Source organism: Phaethon aethereus, assembly GCF_964289735.1.
Source record: "Phaethon aethereus genome assembly, chromosome: 1".
Taxonomy (NCBI): domain Eukaryota; kingdom Metazoa; phylum Chordata; class Aves; order Phaethontiformes; family Phaethontidae; genus Phaethon; species Phaethon aethereus.
Window position 1 is genome coordinate 57,440,789 of NC_138575.1, and position 20,735 is coordinate 57,461,523.

General features: G+C 48.5%; 1 protein-coding gene across 2 annotated transcripts; it reads right to left on the minus strand.

Annotated features, from left to right (window-relative positions):
* SGSM3 (small G protein signaling modulator 3) lies at positions 1 to 13,552 on the minus strand (the record flags this gene model as incomplete). Of its 2 annotated transcripts, none has more annotated exons than XM_082001971.1 (16): positions 1 to 162; positions 570 to 630; positions 2,243 to 2,365; positions 2,731 to 2,816; positions 3,144 to 3,192; positions 3,544 to 3,614; positions 3,714 to 3,788; positions 5,112 to 5,161; positions 5,604 to 5,658; positions 6,207 to 6,362; positions 6,677 to 6,804; positions 10,257 to 10,311; positions 11,264 to 11,491; positions 12,452 to 12,597; positions 12,828 to 13,023; positions 13,418 to 13,552. In XM_082001971.1, 16 exons carry the CDS (start codon positions 13,535 to 13,537, stop codon positions 85 to 87), a joined length of 1,677 nt encoding a protein of 558 aa, XP_081858097.1. In that variant the 3' UTR covers positions 1 to 84. The 2 variants fall into 2 exon arrangements, with proteins under 2 accessions (XP_081858097.1, XP_081858096.1); XM_082001970.1 differs by having other exon boundaries at positions 3,714 to 3,866; positions 13,418 to 13,537.
* Positions 13,553 to 20,735: the final 7,183 nt, after the last annotated feature.

Consider the following 20,735-nt stretch of genomic DNA (forward strand, 5'->3'; position numbering starts at 1 on the left):
AAGGCAGGGAGTGAGACATGATGGGAGTGGGGGAGAGGAGTGTGCGCCATTGAGAAGGTTCCCCAGGATGGGGCAGGGTGGGGGTCACCCATCTATGTCCCAGCTGAAGAGATGGTGCTTCACGAGCATGTCCTGCACCCCTTCCTTCAGCGGCTTCTTCTCCTTCTCCTGCAGGATGACACAGAGACCCGGGTCAGTGCACCGCACCCAGAAAAGGGGAGTTTGTGTCTGCGGGCAGAGCCCAAGCACGCTGAAGTCTCCATCACCCAGACAGAGCAGCTTTCTGCACTTCCCACCTCTGGGCAGCTGAAACAGGGAAAGACCCTGCGGTTCAGAGAGCACCGGGGAAGGGAGGGGCCTACCATTTTCCTCTGCCCCAGCTGGGAAGGGGCAGGCAGCACCCTCTGCCAGCACTGCCACATGCCCCAGTAGGGAACATGACCTCATCCACAGCCCCTGGTGCCGGCTCAAGAGGAGGCAGAGGATGGGCTGGAGCACAAAGCCAGGAGAGGAAGGCAGTAAGCAAAGCCCACGGCTGAGAGACAGAATGAAAGATGACACCTACTCACCTCCCTTTTAGTTGGCAGCTCCCAGTCCTGAGAGAGGCTGAAGGCAAATTTGCAGAGGACTCTGCAATGGAAGAGAGCGATGGTAACACATGTGTTCACACACATCCAGATCACACCCCCAGCCTGTGCCCACAACTGCTGCCCCCAAGGCACACAATTGCACTGGCTCCTCAGCTTGCCCTGCACACCACTAAGCTTACAAGAATGAAATTCCTTGTTTGTTGGTGTTGAAAGGGCAACACCAGCCACTCATCCCCTGTTCCCACCCACTCTTTGGGCTTCACATCGTGCCAAGCCCATGCAGGAAAGAGAGGCTTGAGGATGTGACTCAAGTGCAACCCCTACAGAGCCTGACAGCAGTGCAGGGAGGCACAGGCAGCCCCGGGCTCTGCTAGACTTCAGATACCGCAGCTGAGGACTGCACACAGCTGGCAATGGGGGGTTGCAGGTTCCTCTCTAGAAGACAGACTCCTGCCACTAGCACCTCAGAGATTCTGCACCCCTTTCTCTCTCTCTCGTTCTCTGGAGCAAGAGATGTGTCCTGACCCCCATGCACAAGTGCCGCATGGGGATGGCACATGGAGCTCCCTCGCTGGACCCAGCCCTAAGCAGGGGCTGCAGGCACAGCCTCAACCCTGTCCCTAGGACAGGGGACACAGAGCTCAGACCTCCTGGCAACAAGCTCGTCAGTCCTTCAGACTCAGGGGAAACTCCTATGTGGGGGTCTCCTCCAACTCCTGCAGCAGTGAGGGAGCCGAGGCCCTCCAGAGGAACCTAGCTGGGAGAAATATGTCATAAAACCTCCGTTTCTGCTCCACACTAACCTGGGCCCAGCCATGAACCAGGCCCACTTGGTCCTTCGGCTGTGAACTAGCACTGCCCCCGTGCTGCGAGACCCGGGACAGGGCAGCAGAGAGGTGAAGGGGACTCCCCCCTCCCCCACTCCTTCCCTCCCATTCAGCAGCAGCGCAAGGAGAACAAGGAACCCCGAGGTGTGTATGTACACACGGGCCTGTTCCTGCTACTGATGCTCCTGCATCTGGAACAAAAACCAGTTCCCACAGGACAGCAGCAGCAGCAGGGCTGGAGTGGTGGTGGTGGGGAGGGTTGCTCTGCAGCTCACTGGGACTGGATGTGGCTTTGCAGAGTGCAGGAGGGCCAGGAGGTCGCAGCGTGGGTGGTGCCCTGGGCTCCAAGCGAAGTGCTTCGTGCGAGCTCAGCTGCCTTCAGCCCCCGACACCGCTCCCTCGCTTAACCAGGAGTCAGCTGATAAGCGACTCCTTCCCGGCCAGCAACAGCCAGACCGTCTCCCTGTTCCTTGCTTCGACTCATGGTGGCTGGCACAGGACCTGGAGACCAGCAGGGTGGAAAAGGCACCATCAGAGTAGGTGCAGGGCGCAGCAGGAGGCTGCTGGCAGGCAGAGGCTGCCTGCTTGTCACAACAGCTCCCCAGGAGCCAAGCTCAGCTCCTGATCAGGCAGGCACATTAGACTGTCTAGACAGTTGCTGCTGCCTCAGCACACAGAAGGAAATCTCTGCAGCAGGGATGTCTGGGCAGCCCACGCTGCTACTCACTGGAGAGGGTCCAAAGCCAGCCATAGTGAGGGCCACCTCCTGCAGGGGAGGAGGAAATCCACTCCAGCTCCTGGCAAGGCCCATGGGGACAGACTCACCTCAGCTCACATTTGATCTGCACCCAGCCAGGACTGCGCAGGAACGACCAGGGATGGAACCACTTCTCCACGGTCTGCAGGCTTGAGCACAGCACTTCCAGCCACAAATGCAGTACCTGCTCACTGCAGCGACAGGGTGGAAGCGCGTTACTCGGCTGAAGCCAGGGAAAGAAGCCCCCATCCCTTTGGTATAATTTATTTTCAGCCCAAGCCTTGATCCCAGCCCACAGTCCTGTCCCCAGTGGGAACAGGATAACCCAGTAAACTTCTACGAGCGACTCCGCGCAACGAGAGCTACTTCTTCCAGACAGGAGCCAGGCCAGCATCATGAACAAAGAAAGGAGCAGGTCCCACTCAGTGGCTGCAGTGAGAGGGAGAAAAAGACCCTATGGCCTACAGTGAAACAACTGCTGCCCTTGAGCCTGCTCTGCCCCCTCCCAAGCTCCTCGCACCCCCCACCCCAGGGGTATCAGGACTGGATGACTCACTTGAGTCCAACACAGATGAGGGAACGAAGCTTCACGTCCATCTGTGCATGTGCAGCATCGTGTGTCATGTTCACTGCCTGAACCGCCTGCAGGGCAGGAAGATGTGGTTACTGCCTTTGCGGCTTGGCCTTTGGCTGGGCAGCCATTTCAGCAACACAGGCAAATGCTCTCCTCCTCAGAGTTCCCCACCCTCACCCAGTGCCACCGGTTAGCATCAGAGGGGCCGAGCCTTCCTGATGGCTTCACTTTCTGCCTTTCCCCAAGCACCTGGTGCCTCTACTGCTTCCCATCAAGGAAGGTCTGGGAGATGCTCAAGCATCTTGCTAGAGAAGGGCATCACCCTTCAGCAGCCTCCATGGGAAACTTCCCCACATTAGGAGCTGGGCTTTGGCTGGGCTGGGCGCAGCACTCACCCGGTAAAGCAGCTCCTCTGGAGTGAGGACTTTGCCATCTTCATCAAGCCTGCAAAGATCACAGCAGAGCACTAGCCAGCTCCGGAGCCACGCTGGGCACAAGCAGGCCTTTACCCCTCCATACCCCAACAGCTCCCTTGCTACTGCTGAGCCCACAGTTGATCCTGCAGCCGTAAGAGAGCGAGATACAGCCCCAGAAGCAGAGACAGGAGCATGAGGAAGGGAGCAAGAGTCACTGCCAGCCCCAAGTCAGCATGGGCACAGCAGCCTGCTGACACCACACCCACAGAAGGATGGTGCAGACCATGACCCTTCCCAAGGTGGAGAGCAACAGCAGTTTGATGAGCGTGCAGGAGCAGCGCACAGACCCAGATACTTCATGTGAATAAAGTGGCCTTACCTGTAAGTCTTGCAGAGCACAAGGCGAGAATACACAGAATCAAAGTCCCGTTCCACTTCCCGGCTTGCAGCCTAGTAGGGCAGAGGGACAGTCAGTGCACTCTGCCCTACAGGCCCATCACCCCAGCCCTCTGCCAACACAGCCCCATGAAGGGAACGGAAACATCTCACCTCTTCAATGAACAGCCAGGGATGGCAGGGCCCCCCCAGCAGAGATGGCTTCTTCAATCCATGTTCAAATATGGACTTCAAGGCTGGACAGAGTGTCCCTCGCACCAAGTCCGTCACCCCTTCTGTGACTGAGTCATCTCCAGCGATGGAGTACTGAGGAACATGAAGAGCCAGCTCTCAGCACACTGGCAAGGGCGCAGAGCATGGAGGCGGTCCACTCACCTACAGCTTCTCTGTGCACACCTGTTCCACTCCCAGGTGCCACCAGCCACCCCCCCCCCCCGAACCCCTTATGCCCTTGCAGAAGGCACCATGTTCAATTCCCCAGAGTACCCCAGGGATTTGCTGAGACAGCAGGACCTTTGTGCCTAGGTGCTGCCCATGAGACCACACAGGTGACCCCAGCACCACTCTAGCAGCAGTCAGTATTGTAGGAACTGCTGCGGTTTGGTGTGATGCTGACTGAACTAAGGGAAGGAGAAGGACTTGCACCAAGGGTCTCTGGGACTCTGTAAGCTGATAAAAATCAAGGCAAATAGGGGTAGATGGGAATCCCAGGTCAGCTGGTACACCACTCCGAGGTATCACCCTGATATGCTGTTTGCATGATGGATATTACAAAATTAGGATAAGTGGGATCCTCTCTATTGCCACAGTTGGGAGGAGAACTGCTCAGCAGAACAGGGTGTGTTCATGCACAGAGGTGATCTGCATCTACAGAACCAGCCCCAAGAAGGGGGTGAGGAAGCAAGTAAGATGTCAATGGTGACCTCTCTCAGGGCTTCTCTTGGGGTCTCAGGTCAGTCTTTGAGCCCTTCCTCAGTCTCCAAATGCTGAGGAGGAGAGGGAGAGCAGGGCCTTCTCCACTTCGCCTGCAACTTGCCTAGGCCAACAGCTGATGACGTTTGTCTCCTACCCATTACCCCAGCTTTGGGACCATGTTGAGGTATCTGCTCTAAATAGGTGGCATCTCATCACTGCCAGTGCGAGAGGAACTGAGGTGGAGTGCCACAGGCACAGCCTCAAAGGAGGAAGAGAGCACAGGCAGCAGGGAGCAAGCAGAAACACTGCCCACAGGATCCTGCTGCGTACCTACCTTTCTACCTACCTAGCTTTCTCAGCTTTCCCAAAGCTCATCTGGGCCTTGCAAGCCCAGGCATCATGCTCAGCTACCCTCTGCAGCCCGCTGGGGCCCTCATTCTCCACTCTGGTCAGCACAAGGAAGTTGAGCAAACAGGCTTAGGAAGATAAGTTGCCTGATCCCTAAGCACTCAATAGCCAGACAGGGCAAACAGAGCCAAGGGAAATATATGCCTCTTTTCAACTATGTTTTTTCAGCTACGAGATGACTTTCTTTTATATTGTTTTTTTGTTGCTGTGTTTTGTTTTTTTAATTACCTCTTTGCTCCGCTCATCCAAGATCTCCACAAATTTTGCAGGAAACCATCCTATGAAGAATGGACAAAGAAGCAAGTCTAACACAGAGAAACCTCTAGCAGAGACAAGATCAGAGCCCACTGGAAACTGAGAACAAACCAGAGTGTATAAGGTCCAACCCCAAAGAAGGAAGCAAGCAGCCTCAAAATCACAAGAATTAAGGCAACTGCAAGAGGAAGCCAATTACAGGACACTGCCCACAAGCAGCAGAGATGACATGCACCCAACCACCCTGTGCCAAGAGGATGGAGACTAAACTTGCTGTTTGCAAGAAGTAACCAGGTAGCTGCACCACTGCTCTCATACCCTGCTTTAACACTGCCCTTGTCACTGGCAGATGCTCCAGGTAACTGGCAAAGCCTTTGCTGCAAATGTACCAGAGCAGTTGCTGTGGATGCACAGATGCTCCGCATCCGGCCCCGCTCTCCCCAGTGCAACCCATCCTGCTCTCACCTCTCAGTCCATTCAGCTCTCCCACCCAACAGTGCTCATCCTTCTGGGAAATGATCTGAAAAACAGGGAGTGGAAAACACTGGTTGAAGAAAGTGCAGTGCCAGGAGGGCAACAGCTGCCTGGCTGTGTATGTGCAATGAAGAACTGCTTTCTTCTCAGCTGTTTTGCCAATGTTCTCTTCTCATGTCCCCCAGGGCCTTCAAGGGCAAAAAGCAAACACAATGTTGTCCCTGTTTTCCCCAATTTCAGATGGGACGCCCACAGCTAAAACACACATGGATGCTTTTACAGTCTTACAGAGCTTAGTGCGCAGTGTTAAACCGAGACCCAGGTTGGACCAAATCAATCTTTTGCTCAGCTGTATGGCAGCCAGGAAAGGGACTTTGTGGTTGCATTGAGAATGACCCACAAGACAACACTCACAGGAACATACTGCCTCATCCCCAGGCAGCCCCCAGAAACACCAACTGCTTCCCTTGGACTCCTAACTGGGCCCTGAGCTGACTTCCTCCCTTCTTTCCCTGCAGAAGAGGCAGTGCAGTGTCCCAAACAATTTGGGTCTGCATGGTCTTGCCCTGGTCCCTGTCTCACAGGCTGACACACCGTAATGATGTCATTCTTGCGGAAGCCCAGCTCATCGTCATCGTGGCGCTCAAAGTCCAGTAGTGCCTTGGCTCGTCGTCGTCGGTTGCGGGAACAGGCCACATAGTTCTCATGGTCCCGCTGGTGGCTCTCCATGCTGTAGTCTGGAGTCAGATCCTAGCATGCATGTGGACAAAGAGCAAGGAGGAACAAAAAGCAACAGATGACTCTCAGCTGATCTGCCAAAGCTTGCATGCCCCTCATCCCAAACCTTTTCCCAGTCCTAGCAGGCAGCAACCTCCCAGTGCAGTCCTCCTCCATTAGAGATGAGTTAAGCAACCCTCACTCTCCACCCACACACTCCCACATCTGGAGTGTGTGGGCTCGAGGAAGAATGCGCCAGGAGCATTTGAGCAGCCCTGTCCTGTGGTGGACGCTCAACGCTCATGCCTGGAGCACACAGCAGTGCAGATCCAGCTGTTCCCACTCACAATGCTGCAGTTCTTGGGATCCACACACTGGAAGTGCCGTGCCACCTGGAGAATGGCTTCACGCAGGTCAGCCACCAGCTCTGTCTGCTTGATGTTCTTGGCTTTCAGTGCCTCCAGATCATCATCCCCTTGGGGAGCCCACACAGCCAGAGGGAAGACAAGGAATGGAAAACAAGTATGAGGTATTTATTTTTTTGTTAACATTAGAAATTATTAATTCTACAGAAATAAAAAAATTAGAGGTGCCTACAATAAGGCAGGTACTTACTGCCAGTCTATTCAATAATGTAAATAACCAGCACCAATTTGACTGCCTCAAATTTTAAGGAGCTGGTGTTTCAAACCACATATGGAACTGGAAGATGTCATCTTTGATCTGTTTGGACAACTCTGGACAATTATACCAAGGTACTGGGTACTACTTTAGAGAAGTGTCTACACAGTATAGAGTCAGCTGAATGGTGGCACACAAAACTAGGGAACTTTAAAAAATTCTCATAAACTGAAATTCTCCTGAAACTGAAACAGTTCTCTGTTGAACTACTTCTGATTTTTGTATACCTCACAGGCTGAAAGCATATTCTTCACTGAGTCTTGAAAAAGATTTGATAAACCAAGACAGCCCACTTTCCTCTGTCAGTCTAGAAGTCAGAGCCACGAGAGAAAAGCCACCATCTGCTTAAGACCTTGACCCTCCTATGTGTCAGATTTCAAAGGTTTTTGGTGTACAGAAATGGTCATAAGTACAAAGTAAAAGTTACCAAAGCATTTTTCAACTGTCACAAATTTGCCCAGGAGTTTTGACAGCCTATCTCTATTAATTTATGGAGAAAGATACCTAGTGGGATGGATTCTTTAGACAGTTAATGGATCCGAATGCCTTAAAAACTGTGTACATGATGTTTGGGAACAATGAACCATTTGCTTATTTTTCTAAAAAAATTCCGTTTGTTTTAAATTCAAGGTGTATTTTCATGCATCTGTTTTTGCACCCTCTATAATATATAGAGGTAGCTTGATTAACAAAATCAACATTTAAAACAATATTTTTCACTGAACTCCAATTTTTATACAAACACAGCTTTTATGCAAGACCCAAGTAAATCATTGGCTAGCAAATTAGTACTCCATTTATCTTCTAACGGCATTATAGAAACCAATATGAATAAAGTGTGGCCAGAGCTACAGAGCTGCTGCAATGGCTATGTACTCATGAAGCTTCTGCTTATTGAAACATGATTAATAGTATCTTTTAATCACAAGTGATCCTAATTAAAAAAGACTAAAACTTTAAGAAAATAAATAGAGGCACAAAATTAGATTTAAAATTATTTTTGTAATTGTTTTCTATTTGCTGAATTAAATTACTACAGAATCAGACACACAGAGCTTGAGAGAAAATTGAAGTTTGCTTCTGGTCTTGAGAAGTTGTAGGGCATATTTACTCCCAGTCCAAGCAATGAAAATTAACAAAAACTCCTCCTCAGTGACTGGGGGTAGGAAATAGAGCATGAAAGAAGTCTCACTACAGATTCAGAGATACAAAGATTGTAAATAGATAGGTGATCATGCAGATGGCAGGGATTCCCAGAAAATCCGTGTTGCTAAAACAAAGCGTGACTAAAGAAGAAACTACTTAAGCACAGCCACATCAGCTCAGTGGGCTGCCCTCATTTACATAGATCACTGGTTGTTTCTGTCATTCAGTTGCTTCTGGCCGAAATACTGTGCTCCTCCCTCTGTACTCGGATCAATCCCACCCAAATACAAACAGGAGATATGGGAAGCAAGTTCCACACTCTCTAACCTTAGAATATACATGATACAGAGGAAAGTAACTGGGGTTTCCAACAGATTCACTTCACTGCACCTGACATGCCTGCACGTGCACTTCCAAAACAGGAAATCAGTGCAGGATCGGCCACATGTGAGGAGGCTCTATTCTGAGCCTGCAAAGACTGACCAGCTGCACAGCTGTGCTGAGGAGGACTAGCTCTCCTGGATTTCCTTGTTGCAATACCCATCCAACAGGAAAAGGGCAACACACACATCTTGTTCTCCGCCAAACTACCTTTCGCTGTTTCTTCTATTTCTTCATCCGAAATCTGGTCCACCTCCTTGAATCTCAGCTAGAGAAAGCCCTGGCTGACCTGATCTAGTATGAGCAAGAGTCTGGCTTTGAGCAGGAGAGGTTGGACTACAGACATCTAGACATCCCTTCCAAACAGTGCTCCTGTCCAAATCACTACTAAATCTGCATTCACTCCAAAGGAAGAAGAACTAAGTTCTGGGTAAGTTCTTACTCCCACCCAGACAAGGGTACCAGCTCTACACAGTAACTATCACAGGTAGCAGATATTACAGTTAAGGTTGTTTGACAGTTCACCGTATAAGGTGAATTTATCACACCCAAGCTTTCCTTCCCCTCACTTGGGCTGAAGTTTTCCATTCTGGTCATCTGCTGCAGGATGATAACTTCTCTATTTTAACCAATGTTTTAATCACTAAGAACATTGGGTAAAAAGCATGACAGTCACTGTACAGAAACCCCACTGAAATGAGAAAACACTGTCAATCATCTCAGTTCTACCATTGATATATTTTGAAGCTTGAACTTCAAATTTATCTTTGTGTGTGGGTATAACTCTTCATCAGTTTCATAAAGCTACTCATACTTGGTCAAGGAGACTGAGACACAAGCAAGATGCATTGGGCAGGGAAGTTCCCTGCCAGTTCAGTCTCTACTGACTGTATGATAACATTAAATACAAGAGGTCTGAGTTAGGTTGCACAAGCAACTTTCCTGCATTTCTTCACTTCTGCATGTTTGACTTTACAGCTTCATTGGTCTTCTACCATAACTTTTATATGTAATGCTGTATGTGCTTGTCTTTTTCCGGAAAAAACAATCTCTGTGGTGAGATGTGGCAATTTCAAGAAAGCTAACCAGTTGCAAGGAAGGTGATGACAGTGAGGTTTACAATAGAAAAGGCTATGATGGAGTCACAGAAGCAAGTTACTCTTAAACCCATGCAAAACCTACTCTGGCCCTGTGCTTTCTGGACATATGCTGGCTTAGCTCATAAGCGAGGAAAATTAAGACTCAGAAGTGTTCAAATCATCAAACTCTCAAAGTAAGGGGGACATCAGTGATGTTTGCGTTTATAAGTTTGATGAGTGACACACTGGACCATCCTGCCCTGTCTCAGATCTTCAGAGATGTTCCTGAACTCAGCAGAGTAAGATCAGGAGAGTACAACATCCAGCCCGTGGACTACATATGGTCTGCCAGAAAACATGTTGGACCTGTTGGTCAGTGCAAGAAGGACATTACAGCTGGGCTGAGCTGCAGCCTGCTGTTAGTCACAATTTAAGGACTAGACATCTAACCTAAAATTCACTTTCTGAGCCCAGACCAAAGCAAGCAAGTAGAAAACTGCACTTCTTCCCTCCCATCCTTCAATTCTGTCTCCCTTCTCTCCTTTTGCCCTGTCCCAGTGTTTCCCTGCTTTGCTCACCCCCTCCCACCTAGGCTGCTATATCCATCAGCACCACATGAAAGGCACAGAATTGTCCTTACCAAAAAGCAGAGAGGTGATGCCAGATTTCCTGCGCTGAGTCCTGCGTCGCACAACCTGAGGGAGAGAGAAGAGAGAGAACAAAGTGCACACATTAGGACAGATTTCAGAAATAAAGCAGTCCTCCACACAGGTCAGCTCTGGGCAAGGGGTCCTGACAGCTACCACTGGAAGGGGCAGGCAAGTGAACTGGCACATTTTAGGCAGGAGTTTTTCCAGTTCTAACGCAGTGAATCAGCCTTACTGCTTGCTCTGCTCCATATGCAATGGGTTATTTATAGTTCAATTATTAGGAAAGCATAATTGAAGTTCAAGAGTCAACCACGATTCAAGTGAATAATTTTAGTCTAATTCTACTTGTTGCCAAAAGCAGTTCTACACATAATTATATATCTAAATTTCTAATTGGATGTCTATTACATTTTAGAATTGCAGGAGGGTCTTGTGATTAGCACACAGACAAGCATCAAGAACATATCTTCCACACAGGCTTGATAAAACAGGAGCTACCCTATCTGCAACTACAGGCTATAGTCAAAGATTAAACACAGGTGCATTTTTTATTCAGCTTCTCAAAGGCTGCTGCTGTTTTCTTACTCTACCTTCCAGAGTTATTTTAGTGTATCTGTTTCTTACTAATGTATTACCTCCAGTTCCTACCCTGCATGCTCCTAGCAAATTCTGCCAAAAGCATCTGCTGTTTCTTTTAGTTACCATTAACACAATGCATCACTTTCCATCATAACTCTCATTAATGATAATTACAACCAACGTCAATATCCCTTTCACCTGGGGATTTATCAGCCAGGACAGATCTGGCAGCATTTCACTAGTACAGACCTCCTCTTGACTTCCCAGTACCTTTTCTCCACTGGATGACAGAGTCATCCTGGAGCCAAAATCCTCTCAGACAGGAGGACCTTTTCCTCACAAACAGGGATTGGAAGGGAACATGTAAGGGAATGGTAAAAACGCGGCAGCAGAGGCAGGTGGGACTCTGTGCACTCACTTTGGATAAATTGTTGACAGTGGTGCTGGAGTTGAGCAGCTGCCCTTGATCAGCAATGAGGTAGGCCAAGTGTTTGCGACGCTGGGTCTCCACTGCCACATCTGTCAGTGAGCCAGCCACACGCATGGCCTCCCGCAGCAACACATCTGCATCTTCAATCTGACTTGGGATGTCCGAGAGCGTGTTGAAGATTGAGGCAGAGTTCTCTGACTGGATTAGCTCATCCTCCTGCAACGATGCAGTCATTTTGCTATACAGAACAATGAGCATGACAGCTATGCTCTTGGGGCTGCTAGATGCAATTTTTACATTCAGTGTACAGCCTGGACCAGACACAATGCAGGTACAACCAGACAATTCCATGAAAACCTCAGTAGGAAGAGTCCAAGCTACTTATGGGAGAGGAACAGCATCTTTTACTACTCTACTGCACCGAGATCTGCTCTTAAAATTCTAGCCGGCATGTTGAAGAATCACAGCACCCATCATTGAAATGAAGTCAAATCAGCAAGCAAAGACAAAACAGAAGCTATTCTGCACCCACTACCAGGATTGGGCACAACAGGGATCTTGCTGGGGACAAGGGAGTGGAAGATGCTCAGTTTCACAGACTACTGAGCGCCTACCATGTCAAACTGTGCTCCACCTTCCCCTCACTCCCAGGAGGCCCACCCTTACCATTCACACAGCAGACTGAACCACAAAATTTTTTTTTTTTTTTTTTGCATAAAAAGGAAAAGATCAGGTGGCTAAATGTAAGCTAGCCAAATCAAAGGTAGTCAGGACAATGCTAATCTCTTGAAGCATTCATCAGTGCCATCAAAAGCATCCCAGACAATCACAGCCTTGGCTCTATATCTCTGCTCAGAGATGGTGCAAAATCAAGAGGCATCTTGGTTTAGCTAAGATGGACTCTCAGGTTAGGAGCTAGACTGAAGAGAGGCGGGCAGCTGATGGGGTTTAATTATGAGGGAGCAAATGCGGTAGGCAGGGGAAAGAGCAACTTCTGAATCCTGTGAAGTGCCTTGGAAGTTCCTCACAGCCCCCAGTTCTGAGGAAAGCAGGAAGTCACCTTCCCAAGCACATTCCCAAATCACACACAGGAAGTGGATACAAAACCTTCTGGCCCCTAAAACTCAGAATTAAACACCTAAGTGCTATAAAAGAGGAAGAGGAGGTGGGAATTACCTTCATACTGAGCATGCCCAAAGTGAGCTGGAACAGCACCAGAGAGCCCTGGTAGAAGAAGAGGTCCCAAATACGCAGCAGCAGCTTGATGTGGACAACACTAGCAAAAGAGGTGAGGAACCAGTGCAAGGTGATCAAGGAGAGCTCTGTGAATAGAGACATGGAAAAGAATAACAACAGAGGAAATCAGCCAACCAGTGAAGATGGCCTCTCCTAAGTGCTGTCCTCCCAGCTTAAAGATTGACCATCCATTGCCTCCATGGCCAGGAGGTTTGCTCCTAGCCTTGGTGCTCTCCTTTTTTGAAACAAGAACAATAATCCTTGTCTGCACGTCACCTTGGCAAGAAAAGCTATGGTTTCTAGGGCACACTTTTACCAATGTCATGCTCCTGGAGCAGCTTGTCCAGGCGGGGCAAGTACTGCACGATGAGCTGTCGCAGGACACGCTGGTCCGTCTGCACACCCATCAGGGTGGTGCTGAAGTAGGAGGCAGGAACCAGTTCCTCAATGATAGCACACATCATCCAAAAGGCATCTTCCTCCTCCAAGAAGAGCAGCAGAGAGGCAGCCACCTAGGATTTTGAAGGAAGAACAGCATGCCAAGCCTGTCCTAAAAGGAGCAGAACTCTTTCCCCACTTCCTCACATGGAGAGATGGACCAGTGTCTAGGTGACCAACATCTTCCTTCCTCTGCAGCAACTCTCCCACAGTCTCCACTGAAGGGATTTCTCCTCAGTGTAATGCCTGTCCCTCCCCAACAGATGGACTGAATTCTTCCACATCTTTGGATGTGTTGTGCTAGTCTGCTCTCCCTGCCCTAGGAAAAACATTCCATGTGGAAGGGATTTCCCTTCAGCTCATCTGGAGGCCACAGTGTCTGGCAGCACTGCCTCAAATTAGTTGCCCCAGCATAGTCACCATAGACAAAACGATCCCAGTCACAAAGACAGTCTGAAAGCAGGTTACCATGCCAGTGCCTTGGCAATATCCAATCTCTGGGTAGAGCCAGGCAAGTCCTCGTAGTATCCTGCGTAGCCGTGGCACCCCAATACTGTTCATGTTGGAGAAGCAGGCATTGCTGGGCATCGTGCGGAGCAAGTCCTTTTCAATCTGCCAGACAGCCATGAACAAGGACAGGGTCAGCTTGCAACATCTGAACAATTGCCTTCCGCTCTCTGCACTTTCCCAAGGCCCCTTGCCTCAGGGGACTCTGCTTCCCCACACCCATTCAGAAGTCCTTCAGCACCAAAGAAGATAGCCCTGTCCAAGCACCTGGAGTCAATTTATCAGCCTTCATTGACACATGGGAAAATGCCAGTGCAGATGGTGACTTGGTGTTTCCCAAGAAATACTTGCATAAACTCAGCCTGTAGGTTCACAGCTGAGAACACGATGCCTAGTGGTTGGGTATTTCATCTGCTTGGATTTCAAGTAAGGCTTCCTAACAAACCTATTCCAGAAAGAAACCAACAACCTGGATGTATCTGTGACTGAGGACTTGGAAGTGAACAGCCCACAGATTTCCCTTGGGCAGTGTTGTTCCTCTTTCCAACCATTCTGAACCTAACTTCTTGGTGAACGGTGAACATGTGCAGAGCTCACTTTCTTTTGCCATGGCCTTAGTCTTCTCCCACAAAAGGAGAGGTCAGAGGAAGAGGGAAAACACCCTGTAACAGTCTTGTTGGTGTTCAGAGACTTCATGTTTGGGGGAACAAAGACAGTCCCCGGAAGCAGCTGCCACTACTTCAACAGAGGTGCATCTATCAGCCTTTCACCCTTCACTTCCCTCAATGAATATCAGGATGTTTGCTGAGATGCAACTGCAGTGCTGTTTTCTAGCATGCAAGTAGCATGGGTCCAACCCCTTCCTTGCTGTCCTAGGAAGGAGGGGAGCTGCACAGTTGCTATTCCAACAAAACAAAGGAGAAATATGCCCAACGAGGTTAAGCTTTCGCAGGATTCAACCACACGTCCTCTCAACTGTCTCTGCTGCAGGTGTTAGGCAGGCACCCCTTCCTCAACACAGCAAATCTTGCCCTTCTCCCCACTCCCTTGCGGCCAGTCAGCACTAGGCAGTATCTCCTACCTGTTTGGCAGCAATGGTTTCATCGTTAGAGCTGTTTTTCACAATGTCCCGATATGACATCTCTGAATTCCTCTTCTTCTGCAAGGCCCCCGACAGGCGCATCCACAGCTGGGGGACAGAGTGAACAGAGATAGGAAGAGTCAATAAGAAAGACACCGAAAGCCATAATCTGGCACACTCTCAGCCAAGAGAAAGTGGTGTCGCTCCGCTGTCTCTTACTCCAGGCAGGAGAGCCTGCCCAGAACAGGCAGCACTCTCACCTGTGGCCTCATGCTGTGTGGAATGCCAGCTAGCACCAGAGAGCGAAGCTTGTCTGAATGTGGTAGGGTGACCTCAATTTTGTCCCAGGTGAGGTCACCCACGTCATGGTTGTGTGTGAATTCCAGATGAGCCTGCCACTTGAGCCTCTGCTGTGGCTCCTCTGTCAGTGGGACACCCAGAAGCTTCCTGGAGCTTGGCTCCACACCATCTGCCTCAGCAAAGGGAAGGGAAAGAAATGGAGACAAGTGAGAGAGGAAACGAACATAGACAAGGTGAGGAGGAGGATGGCCATCTGAAGAAAGCACATTTAAAACATTCACATCTTCCAGCCAGAGCATGGAAAGGCAAAACTTGGTTTCTAACAGTCTTCTCCATGCAGTAAACTTTATGGTCATAAGCAAAAGGCAGTGGAGCCTTGAGAACTAAGAAGCTGTCAGCAGGCTTCTCGTCTCTACTTACTCATGATTTTGAGCAGAATGTGGCTGGAATTAAACAAGAACCCTGGCAGCAGTCATCCTGCTGGGTTTTGTAAGGCTCTATAAACCAGTCTGACAAAAGCAAGCCTCAGAGGTGGCAAGCAGAAGCTATATGCTCATGCAAGTAATGAGGTGCAAAATGTTAACTTTGGGGATATTTAATCACCAAAAAGAAGCTTTAATAGGACACCTCCAAATTCACAATGAGAGTGCACCTTAACCTGAGGTTGGCTTTCTAAAATAGACCTTTTAGCACAAGTACAGGTTTGATGTAAGGCACTCTGTCCTTCATCATGTAACACATCCCAACAATGCAGTCCAAATCTTTCTGCTGATTTTATAATGCACTAGTCTATTGAATATTCTGTCTGAAAAAAATTGCTGTGGCCTGTCCTCATCTCCAGGTCACTGCTTTAAAGAGGATCCTCTATGACTCAAGGTGCCTCAGGGCACACATGCAAACAACTTCTGCCCTTGCACTGTATGGCCCGAGCCCTGGAAATGTCCTCTCAGAACACATAAAGCAATTCCTACATCCCCCACTCCTTTATCTTCCTCTTTGCAAAGGTAGCCAGCTGTTGTAGTTCAATGCCCAGCTGCAATAGCTCTGGACACATCCTTCTGTTTGGTCTCCTGCCTCTGTATCTTGCAGAAAAAGTAGGATGTGGGTTCTGCCCCTACAGTTTGCCCTACACTTTGCCAAGCTGTTAGGCAGTGAAGAACACATACTGCTGCCACTCATCTTGGCCACAAGTTTTTCAAGAGATAGCACATGTCACTGTGCCTGCTATCAGTGCTTGCAGGGCTACTGACCGTGACAGAGACCCCACTGTCAACTGGGAAAGTTGACCTTCCCCAGCACGCAGCTACTAGTGGAAATGATAACTTCCTCCTAACTTTCCTCTCTCTTTACCCACAGCAGAAGCATAAGGAGATGGAAATGACTCTGCTTCATATTCTATGCTCCAGACTCCTGTAAGGCCAGCACTTCTAACACATGTCCTTTGTTGGGATCACCCTGCACGGCTTGACCTTAAGAAGAAGCAGCCATGCAGATATCCAGCTGTTTACCAGCTTCTCAATGCCACAGCTCCTTCTCCTTAAGGTCGAGCCGTGCAGATCAACGCCACAGCTCCTTCTCCTTAAGGTCGAGCCATGCAGGGTGATCCCAACAGTCCCTTGATTACAATGGTAGGATACAGAAAGATGATGATGGGTGGGTAGATGAGACCTAGCACAGAATGGTTGTAAAATCACCCAGAAGCATGGGAAGGGCCGGACCCAGACACAATGGAAGGGTTAGGGCTGGGACTGACTTTACCTTCCTTATCAACTCGGAAACCAAATTCATCATAGTGGAACTCTGGCTGCTCAATGCATTCTTCTTTCTGGGGAACGTGAAGAAGGAGAACAGATGCTATCACCAGTCTTGAACAAGTGAATAGAGACATGTGGATATTGCCCCATCCCACCACTGCCCACACTGTGCCCTCTGAGCAACTAGACTCCTTGCCCTTTTATTTTTGATGCCTCCCACCACCATTCCCAGCTGGAATGTGTGGTGTGTGGGTGTGTTGCACGACAACCCCATTTTACTTCTCCATGGAAGTTCTGAAGCCCTGCTTTCCCACCTGTACAGATCTTCCCAGCAATAAGCACAGCATCATATCAAAATCAGAACTTCTCCACCTGGAGAGGAACGCAGCCCTCCTCGTGGACTGAGGAATCCACACACACCAGCTAAAGTGGTCTCTACTGTCTGCATGTCTAATACACAGCAGTCCTCTGTTACCTAGTGCACACATACTGCAAACACTCTGCATTGCTCCATCTCCTGCCTGTTGCTTTCAGCTTTTCTCTGAAAGACAGCAGACAAAACTGGAATTTGCACCTGTGAAGCAAGCCCAAATTATAGGCCAAAGGAAATTAAGGTCCATGACCCAAATCTCAACTTTCCTCATCTGTGCTCATGGTTGGCATTGGAGGATTCACACTGGAGGTTACAACCAGGCTTTTTTAAGGAGTGAAAACCTACAGATACCTCCCCTTTCCTGCAAGCTCACCTGCCCCTCCTGTGGGGTCTCTTGCAAGCATTGCACCCAGGCAGCACCCAAGAAGCATGCTTCTAGCATAGCTCCACAACAAGCTTCACTGAGCTCAACTGCCTTCAGCAAACACTGTGGGTAAGTTGCAAAATTCCACAGCTGCTTCCTTCCTTCCTGCTCTGCCCACCTGGTGACAAGTCTTGAGGCTAGCATTTCCTGCCATGAGCAAGCCATCGAGAGTAGCTTGATGGTGACAGAGGTTCCCTAGGGGTGTCAACATTTTTACAGTGGAGCAATAGTTGCAAAAGAGCAGGGCAATAATTCACACAAGTTTCTTTGTGCTTTGCAAGATCCTCTTGCAAAAGCCAGGATGCAGCTGCAAAACACATGAATTTTAAGCAGGAAACAAGCATCCACAACCGAACCACCAGAGGAAAAGTGTGCCTCTCCCTCCTTTGTCCTGTGGCTTTCAGAGACCACCAGAAATCACCAGAGTCACTTTACTTCTGAGCAGAGCCAGAGAAAACCCCCTCCCTGCCCCACACTGTACCTGTGTGTATTTTGCCAGGATCTCCTGAGGCCAAATGCTGGGAGTGAGTGCTGAGAAGGGACCCCCAGCAGAGGGAGTGTGATGGCCTAAACAGAGAGAGATCAACATATAGCAGTGAAAACCTGGAAGGACTCCCTTCGAAGATGCACACTTGATACAGACTGTGCCAGCAAGGGAAGGGCTCTCAGCAGTTCATCACTACTGGCACCCTAGACATTGAGACAGCTCCCATTTCACCAAGGAGCAAGTAATTTCAGATGTTTTTTCCGTATCATCAAGCAAAAGAAGTAGAAAGGCAAACCAGAGTTCCCTCTTAGAAAAAAACTTCTAGGGAAGAGAAATAGTTCCATAGCATCATGTGATCTTTCTTCTGCTTGGAAAAGCTGTGTGGTCAGTGCCAAGCCAGGAGAACCATTACCAAAAAAAATTACTATGGAGAAGTAAACACCTCCTTTGGAGGCACTGACCCCAGTACCAGCAGCACTCCAGAGTTCCCTGAAACTTTGTCAACCAGGCACTAAAATGGGAAATCAGAACCTCAGCAAGATGGTCAACTGCTCCCTTTGCTCCAGAAGGGCTGGGATACTGCCAGACCATGTATAAACAGCTGCAGCAATGAAAGTATGCCTATCATCTTGTTCCTCTGTGTTCAAGATAAGCACCTTTCTAGTCTCAGGTAGTGTCCCACTGAACAGCTTCCCTTGGAATAAAAGCAGACATCAAGTTTTGCAATTGAAGCAGATAAGCATGTTCCAGGTCTTCCACTGTGCATATCACCAAGAAAAATGTTTACTTGGATTTGACGTATAGTCTCCCTCAGGGTTATATATCCTGAAATAACCAGCCAAACCAGGAGGGAAGGTTTAGACAAAAATATGGGGTGGGAAAGTTGGCCACTGTAAGGAGACCTAGTTTTAGTAAAGCTTATATCTCAGTAGTCCACACTGGAACTCCAGTAATTCTTCAGCCTTCTGCCTGCCCTAGAGCTACCACTGTACAGCAAAAATCTCTCAGATCATAAAGTGAGCCACTCACTTTGGGACAGATCTTGCGAGGAGAACAGAACCAAGCAAATCTTATGAGAAGTGGGAAGGCAGACTACATTTCAACCTTCTTCTTCCTCTGTGTTCAATGGCTGAAGCAGCTTCTGCAGACTTCAGCACAGGGTAAAAGAAGGAACTGAGTTCACTCTAAGTGAAAAGGCTGCTGGGTCACAAAGAGTGGGGTGGTTTCCTCTCCCTCAATTTGACCAGACAGTATGTTAATGTAAAGAATGGCTCTTGGAACCGGTAACTTTCTTTTCCTAAGTTGCAGCTGAAGAAAGAACACACAACCAAACAAGAAGATAGTGTCCATTTTTGTCTGCTCACCTGACATTACGCTAGGTAGGGCCAAGCAGCAGAGGCTGTCAGCAGGTCCAGAAATGCTGTTCTCAGAGGTGTGAGGTTACTATCCTGTTATAAAAAGGAAAAAAAAAAAAAAGGTGATGAGAGAACTCAAGTAGCATCTAAGAACATGGCAGGGGACAGACAGACCCCCTCACACACAACTTCCTCCTAAGGAAAATTAAATACCTTAGTATTTAAGTTCCGCCTCCCCCCCAGAAAATTAAATTCCAGAGACTGGAATTTCCTCTTGGTTTCATACCTACCCATCAGCTAGAAAGAGCACACTGTCATTTACCAAATCTCTTGTGACAGTAACAACACTGCTGATTGAGAGAGTGTCAAAAACAAAGTCAATTTTCATCACCTTTTCCATCACATATTCTAAGTCCTGTATTTAATTATGAATACTCTGAATACACTGCCCATAGAGAAGGGACTAGAATGGTAAAAAGGGTTTAGGAGGGTATCATTAGATGCAACAAGCCTGAAAGAGATTTTAGGAGTAGCATCACAAACCATAGGAGTAAAGTGTATTAGGCTGTGGAAGATTCTGACGAAGATTTTCTGTCATGAACTGGGCTAGGATGTCAACAACATGCTATCAAATACCTCTGCAATGAGCCAGGAGCCAGGCTCCTCTAAACTAGATCAGGTGATAGAGCTCAGAATGATGAAACAGCCTGCATAGCTCCCCTCCTTACTCTCCTGATACCAGTTCACTGCAGATTTTTTTATAGGGGTTTTCCTGAACAACAATGGAATAGTTCAGTAATCAGAGAGAGATATTTTGGACTTTAAAAATCAACCTTATAACTCTGTGTGTGGGAGACAACAAGAGCCACCTCTACCAAGCAGGTAAAGCCAGTGCTGGGGTATATCAAGTCACTCACATTTACTTGGGAAAGAACCTGGGAGAAACTAACACTTGTACATCTGGGATGGGTCTTCCAGCTTCCCCCTTCCAGTAAAGCTACTCACAACTGCAAAGAAAAAAAAAAAACACTGAAAGAAGAAACCCCAGGGATTCATCCAGCAGGTCCTGAGTTGCTTATAGTGCTCAGGAATACAAGATTATATATATAGCCACTCCTGCATCTGGATCTCAGTGAGCTTTCCAGCAAGCACTCACAGCCTGGAAGTGGCTTGCTACGGCACTCCAAGATAAGCAGCTGTAAACCACTGCAAAAGCATAAAAAGCATCTGTGTCTGAGAACACAAATGATAAGGCTTCTTCCTTCAAAATTTAAACAGTTCTCTGCATGAGAAAGGCTGTCATGGATGAACAGATACTCTAATCTTTGGACACCAACTCTCAGGGCAAAAAGAAAAAAAAAAGTTCAGCTTTTCTTTCTGAGAAGTAACATTGTCCACACAATGGCCAGTCATTACCCACGAGTTCTGTAAACACTCTTCTATCCTTCCCACCACTCTAGCCCCACTTGTTCTCTTAGCACCAACTTTTCCCTCAGTAGCTGAAG